At 44.5% G+C, this 24,446-nt stretch overlaps 1 protein-coding gene across 1 annotated transcript in view; it reads left to right on the top strand.

Annotated features, from left to right (window-relative positions):
* The window catches only part of fam53b (family with sequence similarity 53 member B), a 130,059-nt gene that overhangs the window by 55,528 nt on the left and 50,085 nt on the right, over positions 1-24,446 (top strand). Inside the window, exon 4 of the mRNA XM_085994627.1 lies at positions 19,358-20,145. Within this exon, the coding sequence (XP_085850753.1) occupies positions 19,358-20,145 (788 nt within the window). The remainder of the gene's footprint in view (positions 1-19,357; positions 20,146-24,446) is intronic.

The following is a 24,446-nucleotide window of genomic DNA, read 5'->3' as shown; positions in this document are numbered from 1 at the left end:
TTGATTATCCATTATTGGGATGCTTTTAGTGTCTTCTACCGTGAAGACCGATACAAAATATTTGTTCAAAGTCTCCGCCATTTCCCTATTTCCCATTATTAATTCCCCAGACTCATCCTCTAGGGGACCAACATTTACTTTAGCTACTTTCTTCCTTTTTATATACCTGTAGAAGCTCTTACTGCCTGTTTTTATATTTCTTGCTAGCTTACTCTCATAAGCTATCTTCTCTCTCTTTATCATTGTTTTAGTCGTCCTTTGCTGGTTTTTAAAAAATTCCCAATCCTCTGGCCTTCCACTATTCTTCGCAACATTGTATACCTTTGTTTTCAATTTGACACCATCCTTTACTCCCTTAGTTAGCTACGGATGGTTCATCCATCTCTTAGAGTCTTTCTTTCTCACTGGAATATGTCTTGGCTGAGAGTTATGAAATATCTCCTTAAATGTTTGCCACTGCTTTTCGACAGTCTTATCCTGTAATATATTTTTCCAATCCACTTTAACCAAGTCTGCCATCATACCTTTGTAATTATCTTTATTTAAGTTCAGGGCACTAGTTTGAGACCTAGCTTTCTCACCCTCAAACTGAATTTGAAATTCTACCATGCTATGATCACTCTTCACAAGAGGATCCTTCACTTTGAGATCATTAATTAATCCAGCCTCGTTACACATTACCAGATCTAAAATAGTCTGCTCCCTGGTTTGTTTCACAATGTATTGTTCCAAGAAACCATACCGCCTACACTCTAAGAACTCTTCCTCAAGCATGGTGGCATAGTGGTTAGCACTGTTGCCTCACAGCGCCAGGGACCCGGGTTCAAATCCGGCCTCGGGTGACTGTCTGTGTGGAGTTTGCACATTCTCCCCGTGTTTGCGTGGGTTTCCTCCGGGTGCTCCGGTTTCCTCCCACAGTCCAAAGATGTGCGGGTTAGGTTGATTGGCCATGATAAAAAAAAAATTGGCCCTTAGTGTTAGGGGGGATAAAATACGTGGGGTTACGGGGATAGGGCTTGGGTGGGATGGCTGTCGGTGTAGGGACCGGGTGCTAGGGTTTGGATGATCAGCCATGATCTCGTTGAATGGCGGAGCAGGCTCGAAGGGCCGAATGGCCTACTCCTGCTCCTATCTTCTATGTTTCTACCTTTGCCAATTTGCTTTGTCCAATCAATATGAAGATTAAAATCTCCCATGATTATAGCCATACCTTTCTTACAAGCCTCTATTGTTTCTTGATTTATACTCTGTCCTACAGTGTGGCTACTGTTTGGGGGCCTGTAGACCACTCCCACCAGTGACTTCTTACCCTTATTATTTCTTATCTCCACCCAAACTGATTCTACATCTTGATCTTCTAAGCCAATATAATTTCTCACTACTGCACTGGTCTCATCCCTTATTAACAGAGCTACACCACCTCCCTTTCCTTTCTGCCTATCCTTATGAAATGGCAAGTACCTCTGAATATTCAGTTCCTAGCCTTGGTCACCTTGCCACCACGTCTCTGTAATGGCTACTCTCCTCCATTTGTCACTTATTCTTTCACCTCATGTTACACCATTCCCTACTAGGAGGAGTAAACGACAAGCATCCGCCAATGCACCCCTTGAGAGTGCGGAAGCAGCGCCATGATGGTAACAACTTAGACTTCTTTCCATTGTGCTGGGACTGGGTGGGTTGGAGCAGTATCATCAGAAATGCATTTACTTTTGGTTGTAATCTTTACAGCTTGTTTAGATTGTTTTGACAGTATAATCTTGATTTTTTAAAGGAAATTCCTCTTACACGAACATTTTATTTTAAGGATTGAGCCAGGGCTGCATTTTCTCTACCATTTGAGGCTCTAATCAGCCACATTGTACACACAGACAATCCTAATAATATTCAACTTTTAAAATGGGCTGTGTGCTTCCGTACAGCGGATGCCATTCATCCTGTTGTGATGATACAGCATAGATTCCCTGGAATGACATGTTTTCATTAGACCCATGTGATAATGTCTTCTAGAATCCCAGCCTTTTCTGTTTATTATCGTGTAAATAAGGGTGGTAGAAGGTGGATTGATTCTACCTTGCGTAATGCAAACAGGGCAAGAACCCAATGCAAAATCAGTGAGCCAGAGAGCCTGCCCACGGCAAGGGTTCCTGTGGCAACAACTGCAAAACTTGGCAATGCAAAGGAATAACCAAATAATAAATATTGGTGAAGGCTAGGAGAGCAGCAACTGTGATTCAACAATTTTAAAAAATCGCATTGGGGGTGGAGGAAGGAGGAATTTAGTTCTCCCTGACATAGGATCTTTGAATATTATGGCCAGGAGGCTATTCAGCAGATTGCACCTGTGCTGTCTCTCAGAAAGAGCTATCATTTAGTCTCATTGCCTTGCCTTGTTTCACATTTCTCCGCATTAAAGGCTGTTAGTGCTCCCACTGGGGAGTGACACTCACAGGAGGTACATGGTGACAAATCACAGGTTGTACACTGCCATGTGTCCCCGTCCCCGCCTCCGCCCCCACCCCATGAGTGGGATGCAGAATCACTCCCACTGGGGAGTGACACTCACAGGAGGTACATGGCGACAAATCACAGGTTGTACACTGCCATGTGTCCCCGTCCCTGCCTCCGCCCCCACCCCATGAGTGGGATGCAGAATCACTCCCACTGGGGAGTGACACTCACAGGAGGTACATGGTGACAAATCACAGGTTGTACACTGCCATGTGTCCCCGTCCCCGCCTCTGCCCCCACCCCATGAGTGCCTCTCCCCACTGATGATGCAGAATCACCCTTAAATTTCATGTGACATCTATCTGCCCAATTTACTAACCTATCACTTCTCAAGGGCAATTAGGGATGGGCAATAAATGCTGGCCTTGCCAGCAATGCCCACATCCCATAAACGAATAAAAAAAAGTTACAGTCCTCTTCATGGTTAGACACGGCCCCTATATTTATGATGTCTGCAAATTTTGACATAGTGCTCAATATATGTAAGCGCAATGGTCTTAACACTGTCCATATCATCCAAGTTTGAAAAACATCTGTTAATAACTACTCTTTGTTTTCTGTGCTCTCGTCAACTTTCTGTCTATGCTGCCACATTCCCTTTAATACAGTGCGCCCTAATTTTGCTAACAAGCCTACTACATGGCATTATATCTATCAAGCGTCTCTTGAAAATCCGTATGCAAAACATCTACTGCATTTCCATTATTAATACACTTCACATTATTTCCTCAAAGATCTATTAAATTTGTCAGACGCACTTTGCCTTTTATAAGACTGTGCTGGTTACCCTTAATTAACCCATATCTTTCTAAGTGAATATTCATTTCATCACATATTATTATGGCCTTTGGAAGTTTACCCACTGTTGCTGTTTATTTATTTATTTATTTACCCACTGACCCACAATTGGCTGCTGTGTTTCCTACATTACAACAGTGACTACATTTCGAATAGTACTTAATTGACTGTACAGCACTTTGAGACATCCGGTGGTCATGAAAGGCACTATATAAATGCAAGTCTTTCTTTCTTTAGGCTGACTGGTTTATGGTTACCCACTTTCTCCCTTTTTCAACAGAGGTGCTGCTAGCAGCCCTCCAGTCCTCCAGCACAATTTCTAATTTGTGGTTCGGGTGTCTGTTATCTCCTTTCCCACTTCTCTCCGTAGTCTATCAGGGCCTGATGCTTTTGAGTTTCACCAACTTTTTCTGTTCTGCATCCTTTTTTATAGTTTTCCTATCTAATTGCTCCTCCTCCTCCTCTTGAACCCTTTCATTTCCATGATTATACTCTTCTGTGAAAACTAAGGCAAAATAGTTATTTAGTATCTTCGCCACTCTTTCGCCTTCCATGAGAAAACTGCCTTTTAAAAAAAATCTCAGCTTCAGTAAGCCGATTGGCCTTTTTTTACTCTGAGTTCCTTTTACGTCGTTATGATGGCTGAGATTGTTACGGTCTAGGCACAAACCCGTGTTCTTTTTGCGTGGTACATAGCTGTACCATGATGTCTTCCTCCTCTCCCCAAGAACGTTGTCTGAATCCGAATCTATGCTTCCACACTAAAAGCTGCTCTAGGTAAAAGGGGAGAATAGTAATGATCTTGGCGCTCAGTTGTAACAACTGTTAACTCTCCTCGGAGCTACCTTTCCGTGCTTGAGGTGCAAATACCATCAGTATTGCAAATCACAAAGTCCCAATGCACATTTATGCTTGTGACATATAAGATTTGTGTCCAGACAGTTCAATTCATGTCTCCAGACTCATAGGCATTTCTTTGGCTTATGCTTGAGATTCAGGAGCAAGTTGCAAGGAGGGAAGGCGTTGGTTTTCACCGCCCAGTTGCTTAGTAACATGGTGGTCATGTTTCTTTGTCACGTGATAAATAAGCTTGGTACACAGAACTGGACTTGAACATCTAGATTATCAGGGTGACTAGGAGAACACATGTCCTGCATAGGACCTCTCTTCACTCTGAATGCAGGTATCAGTTGTCTCGCTGATGAGGGTAGTTGGAGGCTTAGCCTGACAGTCAATGGAAAACATTATCTTGATGATGATTGGGTTGCAGAAAGGCAAGCAGCTGCTGTTCAAACCCTGCTATTCCCCGTTCAGTGGGTAGGGTATGTAGCCACACTGTGATCTTGAGGATGTAGTAATGCACGCACACAGTTTTTAAGGTGAATTGTTTTGGTCATCATACCACTCATGAGAAATTCCTGGTATCTTCTATCTTCCCAGAATGGACTCAAACACAAGATTAAGAACATAAGAAATAGGAGCAGGAGTAGGCCACACGGCCCCTCGAGTCTGCTCCGCCATTCAATAAGATCATGGGTGAAATTCTACATCAACTCCACTCTCCCACCCTATCCCCATATCCCTTGATTCCCTTCGTGCCCAAAAATCTATCAATCTCGGCCTTGAATAAACGAATCGACTGAGCATCCACACCCTCTGGGGTAGAGAATTCCAAAGATTCACAACCCTCTGAGTGAAGACATTTCTCCTCATCTCAGTCCTAAATGGCTGACCCTTTATCCTTTTTTAAAATTAGTTCCTGGGATGTGGGCGTCACTGGCAAGGCCAGCATTTATTGCCCATCCCTAACTGCCCTTGAGAAGGTGGTGGTGAGCTGCCTTCTTGAACCGCTGCAGTCCGTGTGAAGGTACTCCCACAGTGCTGTTAGGGACGGAGTTCCAGGATTTTGACCCAGCAACGATGAAGGAACGGTGATATGTTTCCAAGTCAGGATGGTGTATCCTGAAATTATGACCCCTAGTTCTAGACTCTCCAGCCAGGGGAAGCAGCCTCTCAGCATCTGTGCTGTCAACCCCTCTAAGATTTTTGTACGTTTCAATGAGACCACCTCTCATTCTTCTAAACCTGAGATATAGTCCCATTCTACTCAATCTCTCCTCATAGGACAACCCTCTCATCCCAGGAATCAATCTAGTGAACCTTCGTTGCACCCCACTCTAGGCAAGTATATTGTCAGTGGCTAATAACTAACTAGTGACTTTCAGTCAGCGGAGAGGCAAGTGGGCTTTGCATGATGACGTGCCTGCCGATGGAAGTCAACTCTAATAACTGGAGTATTCCAGAGCACTGTTGATAACTGACAAGCCAACGTGAAGGGGTAGACGGTCGCTGGAGCTGGAATACATCCCAACTGAGCCCAGGTGACCCTGCATGCCAATGCACTAATAGGTAGGGTGATCCTAACAGGATAATCAGCAGGAAATTTGCCAGTGTTTTATGAGTTAAGTCCAGCAGTACCCTTGCACACACTTGGGGGTCTCCGTGCTGTGGCTCCTGCTAAGTGGTACCTAGATTCTGTTAATTTGGGTGAGTGTGGTGTGCACTCTACAGGCAAACAGAAACTCCACCTTTGTGGATTTCTCAGTACTTTGGTTTGGAGACTCTTATATACTTGGTAATGTGTTTCTCTAACTGCAAGATAGCTGGCTGGCCAAAATATATATATGTATGCAACTCTTCACTGGCAGTGTTCAGCCTATTTTATTTTTGTTTCTGGGATGTGGGCAAGGCCAGCATTTATTGCCCATCCCTAAATGCCCTTGAGAAGGTGTTGGTGAGCTGCCTTCTTGAACCGCTGCAGTCTTTGTGGTGTCCCAGTGCTGTTAGGGAGGGAGTTCCAGGGTTTTGCCCAGTGACGATGGAGGAACGGGTGATATGTTTCCAAGTCAGGATGGTGTGTAACTTGGAGGGGAACTTGGAGGTGATGGTGTTTCCATGCGCCTGCTGCCCTTGGTGCCTCTTACTTAGGTAGTAAGTGTGTTAGACAAACTAACAATAAATCTTGACCCTGCTCAGTTAGGTTACAAAAATAGCCCCACCCTCCAGTCTTCAACATTGTTCAGTCCTTATGAATGCAATATTTTGATTTTATTGCCAAATATTGCAAAGCAAGACTGGAAAAATATATGAAAGCTTAAAATGCTTCAATATGTTAATATAGGATGGGCATTTTGCAATATGCAATAATGACAGTATTTGGTTATATTGTTATGAATGCTTTCAGACATACTGTATTTCTGTCTGTAATTATGCAATTCCTTTTGTTCACACTCTCAACGATGAGCTGGAGTAAAATTTAAAAACGATGTCGTAAGCTTTTCTCTCCTTGCCTCTAAAACTTATGAGATGTGATTTTTGTTCACTTTCAATTTTAGCTTTCCCTATTCCTCATTCCATTAGTGTCCAGAGAGGCAAACCTACTTTTGTTAATTGTACTGAGAAGTCAGTGGAAACATTATCAACAGGAGGAATCTCATTCCCCGGGTTCTTGGGCATGAAGCTTGCTGGTTTGGATTTGGACCATTGCACATCTAACCACAGATTTTCTAAATAGCACAGAATATTTTGACTCTAAGCAAAACAACATTTATGATGCAAAAATTCAAAGAAAAGCAAATAGTGCAGTTCACATCCTGCACTGTACAAAGCCAGCAAATATTTCACTGCTACAGTTTGTCAGTTCCACAAACCAGCCAATTTTTTTTCTGTCAAATAACGCTGAAGACATTTCGCACAATATAAAATGAAATAATGCGCCAGTATTTTTAGCTTTCAGTCTTTGTTTGTTTTTATTTTATTCCTCTTCGTCCTTTTCCCCTCCGAATTCAGCAGCCCCTCTGAAACTGTTTTACCAGCTCTTGAAATACAGAATGAACAAGGAAAATCTGAAATACATTTTGGAGGATTGGCTCAGTCCCCAAGCACAGCAAAGAGAAATATTACATTCCCTTTTGAATCTTTCGTTTTGCTTCTGCTGTTTTGTAAGCCTTTCCTGGAATGTTCCAACCTGGTTGTTATTTTCCGGCTTCTAACGTACTTTTAAGATTTGCCCCCTCACTTCTTCCACCATGAATTTTTATAATTTTTTTTTTCAGTCTTCTGTAACAGGTTTCTGTATCTTGCTAAACGTCTCTGCCTGTGAAGTCCTGCTTATGTGTTTTCTGCACTGGCTGTGAAATATCATTCTGAAATGTTCCTTTTCTCACATTTGAATCCTGATTTCGGGTTGATTTTTGGTCAATTCTTGGTGAGCTGACCTTTGTCTGTTTACTTTTTTATCCATTTCACCCGTCAACTTTTCCCCCCCCCCAATTTCCTCCTCCTCTTCTCCTGAAGGCGCTTTCCCTTCCAGGGGTGCAGTTCCACAGGCAGTAGCGACCTCCAGTAACTCTCTCAAGTGTCTGGTTCGTGTCTGAGCTGACCGTGGATGTCAGCGGCCTATATGTCAGTGGAAGCTACCCCAGCTGAACCTAATCCTGTTCGTGCCTGATGTCCACCATGCACACTGTCCAGCAGGGGGCAGAATCCTGGCTTTCCCACTCCCTTCGCTCCCTATCCTGGGGGCACTAAAGCCAATTGTTAGCACCCTTTTCACTGCCACAGCTGAAGGCAGAGCAGCAACAGACCTTCCTAGCCTGCAAGACTGAGTACCCCACCAGGCACTGCATTTATCCACTAAGCCATTCGAGCCCACTTCAGCAACGGGAGGACCAAATGGTTCCTGCCAATCAGATAGTGTTTTATTCTGCAGGGCAGAACTGGAAAATCACAGAGATTTTGTAGATTCTTCCCATTGTTGTTTATGCTGCTGAATGATTTCACTAATGAGGGGGGTGGTGCTGGCGATGGCCAAAAATGCCAGAGGGCAGATTTTCCTCTTGGATCCTACAGTGGTGCAGCGTTGGTGGGACGCGTCTTCTGCCTACCCCATGGCTACATCCCTGACCCAGGCCAACTTTCTAGGGTCAAGGTCATTAGTATAAATTTTGCTGGCTCCCAGTGCTTTCGCTGCTGCCTGTCTCAAGTTGCAGAGAGCGGGGTGGGCAGTAGCCGCAGTGTAATGTGGCTGGTAGCCCTGGCTGAGGACCCAAGAAAATTTAAATCTAATGCAATCAGTCGCTCTGTGACCAGTAAATGCCTGAAACCTTCCTGCTTGTGCCTCAACTGCAAACAAGATGTTTCCTATGAGACTTGCCTTGGGATGTGGTTCTTGGTCATATGTCAGAAAAACTGTCTTGGTTTTCTTTTTAAAGCTATAGAAGTGTTGACGTACTGCATGCTATGCAGTTTTTTAAATGATTTTTTTTAACTCATATATCAAGAGTCACCCCCAAAGGGAAGTTGCTTAAAAAGCACTTCAGTTGCACCAGTGCATAAGTAGGCGAGGTCAGAACAGTCAAGCTGCAGGCCTTGTTTTTTGGCCTTTTCAAATTTGTTTGAAGTTTTTCCACAGCTTTAGTGACACATAAAAGAAGTCAAAGTCACAGCTTCCCTTTTGATTTTTTTCAAAACCTACAAAAATGGTGGATTTCATCTATTTTTTTTTCTTTGCCTCTTTGCCAGGTTTGCATAGCCAAATCACCCAGTTTTTCTGTTGATTTAACTCCCATTTCATTTGAGATGTTAAAGACTGGAGCCTAGAATTTACTACAGCAGATAAATGGTTCACACAAGTGTTAAATGAACACATTCATTTGCTAATGTCGGCAACGTTACTTTCTAGCCTGTGTTCTGAATGACCTCTGCAGTATATGGCTTTGCTCATCAACCTTTACTTTGCTGTCTTTGCAACTCGATAGGGCTGCAGCAGCAGAATGTAACTTTAAGCAATCATTAGAGGTTTTTACTAAATGTTCATGTTCATTGTTTATCTACTCGGCTATTTTTCTAAAGCAACAAACTTGCTTGGGTAAGAAAAATAAATTGCATTTCTGACTATTTCTCATACTGTAACTGAGCTCCTTTGCAGCATGCCCATGTTCTTAGAACTACACATTTTTTTGTCCCATGCGCTGCATAGACTCATACTACAGCACAGCCAATCGGTGAGAGACTAAGGTTCATTGTCCACAACTTTTGGTGAAACTTAATAACATTTACCGAAATATATGTTGTAACAATTACAGAAATAGAACTTGTTCAACTATTGCTGTGACTATAGAGTTAAATAGGCCGTTGTAATGTATGTACCTTTAAGGGGGGAACTACTTTCTACAGCTCATGTATACTGTAGTACCGGCAGTAACCACACCTGTATATAACGCTGAGTAGTAATCTGTTGTTTCAGTTGCAGTTTGAACCACGTTGAGTAAACACCTGTTGTACCGTTCTCTGCAGTCCTTTTCTTATTATTACATGGACGTAACAGAGTGGCGACGAGCAAGTTCGAACCTACCTGCAACTCTGCATCACCTCCCAGGGATTCGCTCCTGGAGAACAGTGGAAGAAGGTCGAGTCCAGAAGCACGGGCGTCGACCACGGGCAACCGCCCAGTCCTCCAGCGGAGATTTGAGCATCGCAGGGGAGGCTGTCGAGAGCCAGGCTTGGCTTTCCAGTCACGGTGGTCCAACGAAACGGGCTGGCAACAGGTACTGCGCAGACCCTTCCCGGACAGCGACGGGCTAGAGCCCGACCGAGCGGCACAGAAAAAGGCCGAGCAGCGTCGACGGGGGAGAGAGAGAGGGCAGAGCGCACAGGGCGCAGCCGGTGTTCAGGACCGAGCGGCGTCAACGGGGGAAAGAGGTGAGAGAGAGCAGAGCGCAGCCGGTGGTCAAGGGCCGAGCAGCGTCAACGGGGGAGAGGCGCGCAGGAAAACGCGAGGCGCTGCCATTGCCACGAGGACCGCAGAGAGCGGCATTGGCAGCAGCGCAGGAGCAGCGCATGAAACCCACAGGGCGTCGCCATTTGCCACGAGGACCGCCGAGAGTGGCGTTGGCAGCAGCACGAGAGACGCCATTTTAAGCCGCAGCAGGGAAGAAAGGAAAGCGTGGGAGACGCCATTTTAAGCCAGTCTAACCACACCCAAAAATGCCAAAGAGTGGCAGTATCACAGCGTTCGACAATGAAGTCGAAGATTGGACGACATATGTCGAACGCATAGAAGTATACTGCAAGGCGAATGAAGTGCCAGATGACAAGAAAGCGCTGGTATTGTTGAATTCAATGGGTGCAAAAACATATGGCTTTCTACGAAACCTAGTAATCCCAGAGAAGCCAGTAGAAAAGGATTTTGAAAACATAGTGTCAATCCTACAGGACCACTTAAACCCCACACCGCTACTGATAGCAGAAAGATTTAAGTTTCACAAAAGGAACCAGCATAAAGATGAAAGTAATGCTGAGCATTTAACGGAACTGCGCAAGCTATCGAAACACTGCCAGTTTGGAACGGGACTAGCAGATACTTTAAGGGGCAAGTTTGTGTGTGTGCTTCAAAGTGAAGGAACCCAGAAACGGCTTCTATCAGAAAAGGATCTTACGCTGGACACGGCTTTCAGCATTGCAGTATCACACGAAGCAGCAGCACGGGGCGCTGCAGAGATACAATGGAGACCGCAAGAATATGGCACAAATGAAATGTCATACGGAACAGTGAAGTGCTATCGCTGTGGCAGAACAACACATGACCATAATGATTGCTGGTTGAAAGACAAAGTGTGCAGACAGTGTGGAAAAGTAGGACACATAGCAAGAGTCTGCAGGTCGGGAAAGAAAACCAGCAGCAAGAAATCTCCACAGGAGAAGTACAAGAAGGTACACAAGGTGATGGAGAGTAGTTCAGATGAACAGAAGAGTGATACAGACTCCGGAAGCAAGGAGCTGGGTTGTCTGAAACTACATAATGTGATCAAAACGGAGGATCACCAAACTATCTGGGTCACGCTCAAGATAGCAGGAGTCCAAGTGAAAATGGAATTGGACACAGGATCAGCCCTAACAATCATAAACCGAAGGGACTACAAGCAGCTATTCTCACATATACCCTTGAGAGATACAAAGATTGTCTTGAAGACGTACACGGGGCAAAAAGTCTACCCCAAAGGAAAAATAAGGGTGAACGTTATATATAATGGCAAGGAAACGCCAAAAATGGACCTATATGTATTGCCAGATGGAGGACCACCACTACTAGGACGTGAATGGATCCAGAAGATACAGCTAGATTGGCATTCCATACAAGCACTGACTGTAGATGCCAAAAAGGATGACGACATCACACCTGGATGACTGTCAAAAATGCTAACTGACGCACAAGAAGTGTTCCAGCAGGGACTCGGAACACTAAAAGGCATAACAGCGACGATCAAAATAGAGGAAAATGCAAGCCCAAAGTTTTTTAAGGCCAGACCGGTACCTTATGCGATCCGCCCAGCCGTCGAAGCAGAGCTGGAAGGTTTGGAACATTCAGGAGTACTGTCCAAAGTGGACTGGAGCGAGTGGGCTACACCCATCGTTCCTGTAATGAAGAGGTCGTTGAGTAATACGCCTGGGGAACCAAAGAAGGTTCGCATCTGTGGGGACTTTAAGGTGACAGTGAACCCAGTCCTTCACACTGTACAATATCCGCTTCCGCGGATTGAAGATATTTTCGCCTCGCTATCTGGAGGGAAATGCTTCACTAAGATTGATCTGGCCCAGGCGTACCTGCAAATGGAGGTAGAAGAAGCCTCGAAACAGTACCTCACGATCAACACTCATAAAGGTCTCTACCAATACAACCAGCTGGTGTTAGGGGTAGCATCAGCTCCGGCTATTTGGCAAAGGGCAATGGAACAAGTCCTGCAAGGGATTCCAGGGACCCAGTGTTATTTGGACGACATCCTGGTCACGGGCGAAAATGACAGTGATCACCTCGCCAACCTGGAGCAGGTGCTCACTAGATTGAAGGAATATGGGCTCCAAGCTAATCGCTACAAATGCGAGTTTTTCCAGAAGCAAATCTCGTATTGTGGCCACGTTATTGATGAAGAGAGGTTACATAAGTCCCCTGAAAAGATTGAGGCAGTAGTCAAGGCTCCAGCACCGGAAAATGTGTCACAACTGAGGTCGTTCCTCGGGCTGGTGAACCACTACCATAAGTTCTTGCCGAACTTGTCTACCGTACTACACCCACTGAACACCCTACTGCAAACGGGGGTACCATGGAAGTGGAGTGACGAATGTAAACGAGCTTTCCAGAAGAGCAAAGCATTGATCACATCAAAAGAGGTGTTGGCTCATTTCAACCCAGCACTACCAATTCGGTTGGCGTGTGATGCATCACCCTATGGCATTGGAGCGGTGCTGTCGCACAAATTCCCGGACGGCTCGGAGAGGCCAGTAGCCTTTGCGTCTCGGTCACTAACCTCAGCCGAGCGTAACTACGCCCAGATTGACAGGGAGGCCCTCAGCCTAGTGTGGGGAGTGAAAAAGTTCAATCACTATCTGCATGGGCAGAAGTTCACCTTGCTGACTGACCACCAACCACTTGTCTCCATCTTTAATCCAAAGAAGGGCGTTCCGGTGATGACTGCGCAACGGCTACAAAGATGGTCCCTTTTTCTAGGGGCGCACCAATATGAAATTGAGTATAAGGGCACGAAACAGCATGGAAACGCTGATGGGCTATCACGCCTGCCACTGCCTACTGTGGAGGAAGCACCAGCAGTGGATCCTGTCGAAATATTTCATTCGACTATAATTGAATGCTTGCCAGTAACTAACGCTGGTATAGAGAAGGAGACCCGAAATGACCCGACACTGTCTCGGGTATATGATTTGACGGTGAAGGGATGGCCAGCACATGGCGACTCACTATTGCCAGCATTCTCATCCAGAAGAGAACAGCTGTCGGTATGCCAGGGGACCTTGATGTGTGGATCCCGAGTGGTAATTCCACCCAAGTTAAGGGAGAGAGTGCTCAATGAGCTTCACGAAGGTCATCTGGGAGGGATGAAAATGAAAAGCCTTGCTGGGGCTTATGTGTGGTGGCCGGGGAGCGATCAGCAAATCGAGGACCTGACAAAGAGCTGCTCAGGATGCCAGAAGGTCCAAAATGCACCACCACATGCCCCTCTACACCCATGGGAGTGGCCCTCATCTCCATGGCAACGGGTGCATATTGATTTTGCTGGTCCATTCATGGACTCAATGTTTTTAATAGCCGTGGATGCGCACTCGATGGCGTGAGGTGATCAAAATGTCCTCCACCACCACGGAGAAAACTATTGCAGTCCTACGGACCATTTTTGCCAGGAACGGCTTGCCAGAGCAGATTTGCTCTGATAACGGACCACAGTTTGTGTCCGAAGAGTTTCGAAGATTTATGAAAAGGAATGGGGTAAGGCATTACACATCCGCCCCGTATCATCCAGCCACAAATGGATTGGCTGAGAGGTTCGTACAAACCTTTAAAAAAGCAGTAAATGCCATGTGCGATGACGACATTCCACTGCAGCATAAGGTGGACAATTTCCTGTTAGCCTACAGAAATACGACACATGCAGTCACCAACCAGGCCCCGGCCATGATGTTCTTTAACCAAAGGTTGAGATCTCGTCTGGATTTGCTCAGACCAAATGTACGAAGAGATGTTGAGAATAAGCAATTCCAGCACATCAATGAGAAGCCGACAAGGAGCTTCAATGTAGGGCAACCAGTCTTGGCCCGCGACTACCGAACAGAGAAATGGCAACCAGGAATGATATGCACACGGCAGGGGCCACTAATGTACACAGTGGACGTTGGGGAGAGCATCGTGAGACGCCATGCTGACCAGATCCTAGAGTCACAGGAACGAGTCAACCCCATGCCTCGCCCATACGTACCTGGTGATGAACCCGACGTACAGGTAGCATCTACCCCAGAAACAGTAGCATCGGAAGCTGATGAACCAACTGACGACAGGGGGCCAGAATCGCCTCCGCACCAAGAGCAAGACACTCGGGAAAGGCACTATCCAGAAAGGATCAGGAAGCCTCCCCAAAGACTGAATTTATAATAGACTATTTTCAGCTAATGTTGCATGTTAAAAGTGTTAATTGTAATTAGTTTGATATTTAATTGTTAAATGAGTGTTATGGTACTGTTAATCTAAAAGGGGAGGAATTGTAATGTATGTACCTTTAAGGGGGGAACTTCTTTCTACAGCTCATGTATACTGTTGTACCGGCAGTGACCACACCTGTATATAATGCTGAGTAGTAATCTGCTGTTTCAGTTGCAGGTTGAACCACGTTGAGTAAACACCTGTTGTACCGTTCTCTGCAGTCCTTTTCTTATTATTACATGGACGTAACAGCCATGACCTAAAGAACCTGTCGGCCAGCTCCCCCAGTAGCTCCGAGCGTTGAGTCAGTGAGTAGCTAAGCCACAGAGACCAGGTTTGATCCCCAGTCTGTGTTGAGTTGGCTGATATCGCCTAGAGTAGCGGTAGAGGTCCTATAATTGTCCTCGGGGAGCCCCGAGTCAGGTGGAAGATCAGCTGGGCTTTCCAGTCCTGACTTGCTACCCATTGACCTCTGCTGGAAGTGTGCACGTGTCGATGTTGGGTGAGATGAGGATTGTGCTCAGTTGTGATGAGTTCCATGTTCAAATGGCTGCCGACTCCAGACATCTACAATGACCACTTGGGTGAGGGCAGCCACGGACTGTACCCTAGCTGGGATCAAAACCTTGGGCAGGGGAACAAATTGATGAGGGAAGAAGAAGAAACTGAGTTCGAGTTTCGTTTATTTTTATGGTGGCAAAAACCTATTTGCTCAACATTCACAGTGTAAACTGACTTTACTGGAATGAATGTTTTGGGTTATAATCTCCTTCCCCGTCCTGCCATTAATGCAGATGTGGAGGCAGTTGTCCTGTAACACATGAGGCGCTGCTACTAGTTATCACACTTCATATGGTGCACCTACTGTGAACATTTTAATAAAAAAAAATCCTTCCTGGAGGAGTGAAATATGTGAGATGTACAGCCAGGAAATTGGGGGGTTTTTTTAGAAGAAAAACTAAATCTATTCAATATCCAACATTATTTTAGTGGCCTGTTTTCTTTTAAAAGTTTTGTTTTAATAATTCTGATGGTGTTCCTCCCTGCGGGATGTAAATATTCTTTGTATTTTATGTACTGTGAGGTCATATGACCATGCTGCTTTAATAAAACTCTAAATTGAAGAAAACAATGGGAACAGAACAAAATCTTCTTCACATTATGTATTGCAAAGCTATTACTTGGTATTGCCAAGTAACTTGGGTGAATCCTAACGTTAATGCACTAAAATGAACTCAAATTCAGCACCCTGCCTCCTGCTTTTTAAAAATAAAACCTTAAATTAAAATAGCAGGAAAAATAGACACACCAGAAAAATGAACACATTTTGCATTTAAAAAATGACGCTACTCTTTTGTAAAATTAAATCAATCCCTTTTATTTTGGAATGTTACTTCTATGTATGTGGACTTCACTCTCAGTGGTTTGTCTGCTTTCTAAATGATTTCTTCAATTTTCCCTTTCAAACCGTGTTGTATGTGTGAGTGTGTGTTGAGGGTGATTGGCAGGATTGTCTTCTCATTACACCCCAGTGCATTGCTCACATTGCTCCATGTCACTTCAGTCATTTCTCATGAATTATTCCCTGGTTTCATTGGCAGGCACGGAATCTGTTCCTCGATCTCTTCCATTCCATTCTGTAGTCAGTATGTAGGAGTAGCCCAGGGTGATTTTTGGGATTGAATTTTCTCAGAAGAATTTCTCTTGGCTTTTACTTAGTAGCCTCTCATGTGACTTAACCAGAACTGTCAGTTAGCCACATGATGACGGAGTTACAGGCTTGGACATGTAATGGCACGAATGCACTGTGTTGACACATTAATCACCTTTTTAATTCTGTTCTGCTCAAATGACAAATGTTGAATAATGCTGTTTTTGCAGTATCTTGGTCTCCTTCCCCCTTGTTTACTTAATGTCAAATTCTACTATTTGATTCCTGTTGTAAATATGCTGTGTTCAATTTTAGCAAGAATCAATTTGCTTCAGTGCCATTTACTGATCTGAATTGTGTAGATGTGATGAAAATTCAAAATCGCCCCATGCTTGACTCCTAAATTGAATTGTATTGGGGGCTGAGAGCTTTCTGAGTTGAATATTTAATCCCTGTTTGGAAGATTTTTGAATTAGTACCTGATGGAGGGCAGGTAAAAGGCATGATAAAAGCCCTTTGGATCTTCACAACAGTCCATATTTAAATTAAACATTTATTCATACTAATGTTTTAAACCTATAATGCTATAATGTTAACAAAATAATGAATCACTGTGATATAAATATATTCACTTGTGAGCTGATAACTTGCCTTTGGCTTAGAGTAGTTTGTGATGAACTGTCCACTCACTGATGGAAATAATTATTGTGTCATATATCAATCATTCATGATATTGTGTTAAACAATTGAATTCCTATTCAAATGACCGAGAAGCAGAGCCTTGTAGGTGATTGTAGTGTTGTCCACAGTACTGACCTGCTACCTTACCATGGTAACAAGAGTGGGGAGTTGTTCGTGAAATTGTAAGATAATTATGGATGAGGCAGACCTTTCATCCCATCTTTGTTCATTCATCCAGAAAGATTTTGAAATCTGTCAGTTGCAGCAACCAACTCATTCTTGGATGATTCCAGGGAATTTTTGTCCCTAGTATCTTGTCAGGGAATCCATTCGATGTATTGATCACGCTACAGCCCCGATTCTAACCTAACCCGCCTGGCGTGAATAGGGTGGGTTCAGGTTGGACGCCCAATTTACGCCTGGCCTGATTTCAATGGAGCGTAAAATCGGGCAGGGTGTAAATTGGGCATCCACCCTGAACCCACTCTATTCACGCCAGGTGGGTTAGGTTAGAATCTAACAGATTAGAATCCACCCCGTTTTTGCCAAATGGGTAAGATTAATAAAGAGCGAATGCGTGAAGAAGAACTTCCTGATAAGAGCCCTAAATTTACCTTTTTACTTGGTTGAACTTGTGGCAATTTAAATGCAAGTTGTTGTTGTCATTGTTGTCCCCACACCCTACTCTCAAATTAAAACACTGCAATCATTTAAAAAATCACTTGCATGCTGCAATTGACCAATTTCACAATCTTTCTGGATGAATGAAGAAAGATGGGCTGAATGGTCTCATCCGTAATTATCATACGATTTCATGAACAACTCACTGCTCTCGTTACCACGGTAATATAGCAGGTCAATGATGTGGACAACACTACAATCACCTAGAAGGCTCTGCTTCTCGGTCATTTGAATAGGAATTAAATTGTTTAACACAGTACCATGAATGATTGATTTATGATACAATAAGTAATGTTCTGCACTTGCTTTTTCCGTGCTGTTTACTGTCTTGTGTACCTCTTGTGATCACCTCAAATGCCTCCTTTCAAGGCTGTAAAGCCCAAATTTCTCCATTCTTTCTTCATAATGCAGATCTCCACCACTCGGAATCTTCTGGGTACATTCTTCATTTCTTGTGATTTGTTATTGAAAGAAATAAAGGAGGAGAAAAAAGCTACACTTGTATTGCACCTTTCACATCCTCAGGATGGGCTACAGTGCTTCACAGCCAATGGAATGCTATGGAAGTGTAGCCACTGTTATGTAGCAAATGCACACAGCGAGGCTAATACTTTTTAGCGATGTTGGCTGAGGACACCATTAGGATGGCCTTCTCTTTGAATAGAACCACAGATCTCTTATGTCCACCTGAACAAACAAATGAGGCCTTGGTTTAATATCTCCTCTGAAAGACAGCACCTCCAACAATGCAGGACTCCTGCAGTACTTCACTGAAGTGTCAGCCTGGATTATATGTTCAAATCCATAGTGCAGGTCGAAGCCACTTGGAGCTGAGAGTCCTACCACTGAGCCAAACCTGAGAGTATTGTTCAGAACGCTTTGGGACTTTTATAGTAAAATTGCGAGTCAAACAGTAAAGTTTGATATATGCAGTATGTACAGAAATTTGCAGGATTTATCATGGAATGCTTTACTTCACAGAATCACTTGTCATAAACATGGGTAAGCAACCGTTTCAGCTGTTTAAATTTGTGGCAAATTGAGATTATCACCCAGTGCCAAAAGAGGAACTACATTTTTACTGAATTAACCCATAATCCTAAAAGTAATAAAAAGAGACAATTGTACACTTATGAGCATCTCTCAGTTGCCTCTTATTCCTCTGATGCTTTAGAGCTACTGGTTAGAATCATGACAATGTGAATGGGAACACCTAGCCATTCAGCACATTCATGACAGAAGATCATGATGTCATAGCAGAAGTTCAGTACAAAATATCTGGCATTAGACTCCGTTTAACCGTAGCTTAAAAAATTAATACTGAGCAATAAGAGGTTACTGAGAGATGTTGATAAGTATACAGATATCTTTTATCACAGTTAGGATTGTGTGCATGTCTGTACTTTTCCTTTAAATAAATAAAGCTTTGAAGGCATGCTGTCCCAAATCATTGACATAACCTCACACTTTAAGGAACAATATGCTTATTGATGCAATATTGTTGGTAGGGGAACTGCTAACGCCGAGATTCTGTTGCTAGGGGAGAAAAGGTTAAGTATTTAGCAATTTTCTTCAACCAAGGAATAGTCCTGGTACCCGATTTCAACATGGGCAGGCTGAGGTTATTTATGTTTAGATGAAGTGACTTGGAAAAGATTGGGGTGGTATTTCCTTAACCCAACTGTGACCCCATTTATCACCATGTTGCTGATGGTCACCATAATGACCCAATATTGTGGGTGTCCCATACTTGACCCACACAATTTGATGGAGGTATGTAGTATGGAGTCAGCTAACCTAACCCTTTTCCAAATCATTTAATTTAAAAAGTACCTTTTTTGAAGGACTGAGGGTAAGTAAATATTTATGCTTAAAAGATAGATTTAAATTCCTTTAAAAATGTTTCTTCCCTTAAGACCTAATCCATGCTGTGGCATCAGGGTACTGACTAATAAAACCTTTTTGTTTTGTTTGTTTGAAATAAAAAGAGGGTGATCGGTGGCGAGACCTCAGCAGGAAGTGTCAAATTGACCTTGAGCAGACCACCAATAATCTGGATCCACCTTGGACGTGTTTGACCGGCTCAGATGAATGTCAAGAGAATGCAGTCTGGCCAAGTGATTCAAACCCAGCATCTGCTGTGACCAGTTTAATCAAAGACCTCAGCCTCAGTGACCGAAGCGGAAATCCATCAGCACCTCCCAGCAAACGGCAGTGTAGGTCGCTGTCATTTTCAGATGAACTATCAAGCTGTCGGTCACCGTGGAAGCCTAGTGGGTCAAAGGTATGGACTCCAGTGGATAAAAGACGCTGCCACAGTGGGAGCAGTGTGCAACATTGTTCAAATGGGGTGTCTACAATGCAGAGGAGTTCAAGTTTCAGTCTGCCTTCAAGATCCAATGTCTTTTCTTTTCCCTGCGAACCCTTGGCTACCAGCAACAGGTCTGTGTGCTCCCAGGGGCCGGGCTTTTGGACCTCGCCCACTTGTGGGAGGTTTGAAGATGATCTGCATCCTGATTCCGATTCGGGAGTTGCGCGCGGGGTCGATCTGCTGCGACCCCTTTCTGTATCTCATGAGCAGATATCAGTGCTGGAGCTCGGCCCGCCGTCCACAAAGAGCACGTCTGCTGCAACCCCAGAGCCTGCACAGCAGACCAGCCGACTCCTGCGATGCCGATCTCAGCCGTGTGTCCACAATGATCAGAAAGTCGGGATGAAACGTCGCCGACCGGAAGAAGAGCAAAGGCCATCGCTCGACCTTGCCAAGATGACTCAGGTATGAGATGCCAATGTGGCAGACTGTAGGCTTCGGCTGACATTCATTTTCAACTCCCCCTTCCCCCTAAATGCATATAAAACAAACTGCAGTAATAATGGATTATAAATCGCACCGATGTATGTACCACTGCCCTATATTTACACAAGGACATAAACACATTGGGTGTGACTTATGTGTCAAATTTGACAGTATGTAAAACTGATGCAGTTTCATTGTGGTGGGAGATCACTCGACATTTTCACAAGATTACATTGAGCTCCCAAGGGAGTATTACTTGGTCTTGTGTACAATTACATTTTAACAGGAAGGTAAAAAGCTGATTGAAGAGAGATGTAGGGATCAGCATTTTTGTTTGGGCACTTAGTAGGGCAGGAATAGATCTGATCAAAGACTGTTATGAAAATGTTAAATAACCTACAACGAACAGAGAGACCTGGGGGTATATGTGCACAAATCGTTGAAGGTGGCAGGGCAGGTTGAGAAAGCAGTTAAAAAGGCTTACGGGATCCTGGGCTTCATGAATAGAGGTATAGAGTACAAAAGTGTGGAAATTATAATGAACCTGTATAAAACACTGGTTCGGCCCCAACTGGAGTATTCTGTCCAATTCTGGGCACCACACTTTAGGAAGGATGTGAAGGCCTTAGAGAAGGTGCAGAAAAGATTTACGAGAATGATTCCAGGAATGAGGGACTTTAGTTACGTGGATAGACCATAGAAGCTGGGGTTGTTCTCCTTGGAGCAGAGAAAATTGAGAGGAGATTTGATAGAGGTGTTCAAAATCATGAGGGGTCTGGAAAGAGTAGATAGAGAGAAACTTTTCCTTTGGCAGATGGGTCGAGAACCAGAGGACACAGATTTAAGGTGATTGGCAAAAGAACCAAAGACGACGTAAGAAAAAACTTTTTTACGCAGCGAGTGGTTAAGATCTGGAATGCACTGCCCGAGAGGGTGGTGGAGGCAGACTCAATCTTATCATTCAAAAGGGAGTTGGATAAGTATCTGAAGGAAAAAAATTTGCAGGCCTACAGGGAAAGGGCGGGGGAGTGGGACTAGCTGAGGGACGGCATGGGCTTGATGGGCCGAATGGCCTTCTTCCGCGCTGTAATCATTTAATGCTTTCCTTTCCTTCATTTTGAGCTGAATTTCCATGCTGCGAAGAAACTGTACGATGTCTTCAGCAAATAACGGATTTTTACCTCAAACACTATACAGGTAGCCTGACCCATTTGCTGTGGGAGCCACATGTGCCTCCTAAATAATGATCTCCACTTTGCGTCCAGTCACAATTATAATTGATGTTATCCTTTCTTCAGTATCAATCTTACTCCTTTCATATTACAATGTTCTAAATTTTTAATTCAGCTGTGCGGAAGCTGAACTTCTGTGTTTCTGGATTGGTTTCTGAAGCCAACCTGAGACCATCAAAAAAACCTGGCAATAAAAACACAACCGACCATCCAAAGTCAAAGGTCGCAACGCACATTCCTACTTTTTGCCCTGTAATGATTAAGCAGGAAGTGGAGCGATCGAGCCAGCAATCAATTCATTGATGGCCCAGTAAGTCCATAACTGATCCCAGCCACAGTAAGTAGTGCTTTTCAGAACCATTTTCATTTAAAAAAAGAAAAGTTCAGTCATATTTAAATTTAGTGTAATCTATTGAAATGTCGCTAAAGAAAGGTGGTCAGTGATGTAGGAGGTAGTGCAAAGTGATGGGGGGAAGGGATTCCTCATATTTCCAGTTGATTTTTCCATTTGCAGTTTCTCCTTAGGGTGACAGTTTGCATCTTTGACTGCTGCCCCACATATGTGTTTAAGGAGCATTTTGTAAATTAGATTTGCTGTATTGCAATAGCAGACCTTCCAATTCTCTGACATTTCTGAACGATCGCTTGCATTTTTTAATAAACCTAATCATCTTATTACTTAGGGCTGGATTTTACCAACCTCGGTGGGTCCGTGCCGGGCCACTGTCCAAAATGATTTTCCCCTGATTGGGGTTGTTAAGCCCGCCCAGTGCATTTGCCAGCCAATTGAAGGTAGCGGGTCTGATGACATCATTTTATGACACATCATCAGCCGGTTTCCTTAAAGGGACCATGCGCAAATTCATTTTGACAGTTGTGCTGTCAGTGTTCTACACCATTGAGGTGCTGCAAACATTGACAAGCACGGCACAGAGGCAGAGGGCTGCACCCAGGCTCTCCCATGACTCCCTCCATATGCTTAAGAAAGGAGTCACAGCACATAGGGAGGTTCTCTTCCCTTCATTGGGCGGAAGAGACCTCCCCAGGAGACCAACGCAGCCTGGTTGCACATTGCACAGGCTGCGATGTTGTAAGGAGGACCAGGCTGCAGTGACGCAAACCTTTCAATGATCTCATTAGATCACGAAACGTTACTGCAAAGCCACACTCAACCTCATCCTGCTGTGCCACTCATCACATCCCCATCACTCTGCCTTCCCTACCCTACTCCTGCACATCCTTACACACACCATCTTACCTTGTACCTCCACCCATCCCTCTCTATCTACATTATCATATCCCCATCTCACTAGACACCCCTCACACTCGCCCTCATCCAAGTGCAATCATACCAACTAACAACACACAAGTGTAGGCACTTGGGTGTTTTAGCCAATGTTCATGTGAAGTTTCTGTTAATGTGCTGCCAAACATTGAAACCTTTATTTTGAACACTTTGCATTCTTGGACAGATCTGTGTGCACCTTCGGAAGTGGCTTAGTGAGTTGCAGTGAATGCTGAGACACAGGGCAGGATTTTCATTGGTCCGTGGAGGCGAGATTGGAGGTGTGTGGGAGGTTAAAATCGCGAAATAGCGGGACAGGAACCCATCTCGCCCCCAACCCGCCTCCATGCCAGTTTCAAAGGAGGCGGATACCCAACCTGTGCTGGGAGCCGCCTCCCTGAGGCGGGAAGGGGATTAGTGCCAATTAACTGCCAGTTAACAGGCAGTTTTTAGCCTAATCCCTATTTTTATTCCTGAAGTGTGGGATTCCCGATGGCTCCAAACCACGCCAAGTTAGCGAGTCGGACCGTCGGGCTGAAGGGCTTGGAGGGTTCGAGATGTCTGGTGTTCAGGTGAGTGATGGGTGCATGAGTGCAGAGGTAAGTGTGTTTGGTGTGTGTAAAGTGTTTAAAGAAGTTTACTTACCTTTACTTACCTTTACAGCCTTCCTTCCTTCAGGTCTCAGGAGTCCCTCATCTGACCGGCACAGAAAGCAGAATGGCCGCAAGCTGTCAAAAGTTGCAGCATTCAGCTTTCTGTTCTGGAGAGATCTCTAAATCAGCCTGAGAGGAAGGAATTAACTTAGTGTACAGATTGTCAGTGTTTGACAGCTTCAAAGAGCTGTCAAACGCTGATATTTCATCTGTCAAAAGCTCTTGACAGGTGAAATGTCAATCTGTGACGTCACCTGTTGCCGGGTGGCCCTTAATTGGCCTGCTGAGCCCGTTAGGCGGGCTCAACAAGGTCAATCAAGTGAAAATCGCGTGGGTTGGCCACAACTCGATGGAGGCGGGACTACAACCCCAAAAGTTGTAGTCATGCCTCCTACATGCCTCCAGTATAAAAATCCAGCCCATAATGTTTACTTCCCACAATGTTGATAAGTGTGAAAGGAATGGCTTGGTCATTGTAGGGATGCTTTATGATGTTGGTGTGCGGTGGTGCCAACCTGGTACATCATGTGGCAACCAGGGTGTACAGCGTCAAGTGAAGTAAATCTGGCCATGGTGAGGCCATCCCTGGTGTCCCGGGCAGCAATGTGGTCAGGTGCTGATGCCCTGTGTCCTGTGCAGCATCAGTTGATTGTGGAGAATGTTGATGCTGTTGTTGGTGCTGCTGGTGTGCCTGGTGCTGCTGGTGTTGGGGCTGATTGTGGTGGGATTCTGAGGACCAAGGTAAGATAGTTTTAAGGGCACCGATGCTGATATAATAGATGGCAGGTGAACTTGAGATGACAGATCGATCTGTCAATGGTGAGAGAGGTTGTTCCAATGAGGTGACACTGGATAGAGAGTTTACTCCAAACACTTGCAACCTGCATAAAGCTCACTCTGTCTTCCAAATGCAGTAAGCAACAGCTTCTGAGCTTAGAAAGTGAACAGCTGTGAGTTGAGAGCTTTTATAACACTTTTGCAGATGATTCCATGGTCATACAACTCCCGACCTCCTTACCTGACGTGATCCCCGAGCAGCGTAGACCCCATGGGCGACCTGGTAAACTCTGAAGGTGAGCTCAAAATAGCTCTTAATGTTCTGTTAACAAG

The sequence above is a fragment of the Somniosus microcephalus genome, chromosome 8 (genome assembly GCF_052327205.1).
Source record: "Somniosus microcephalus isolate GS21.2 chromosome 8, FLI_Smic_1.0, whole genome shotgun sequence".
NCBI lineage: Eukaryota > Metazoa > Chordata > Chondrichthyes > Squaliformes > Somniosidae > Somniosus > Somniosus microcephalus.
Note: the sequence above shows the minus strand (reverse complement) of the source record. Positions and strands in the feature narration are given on the sequence as shown.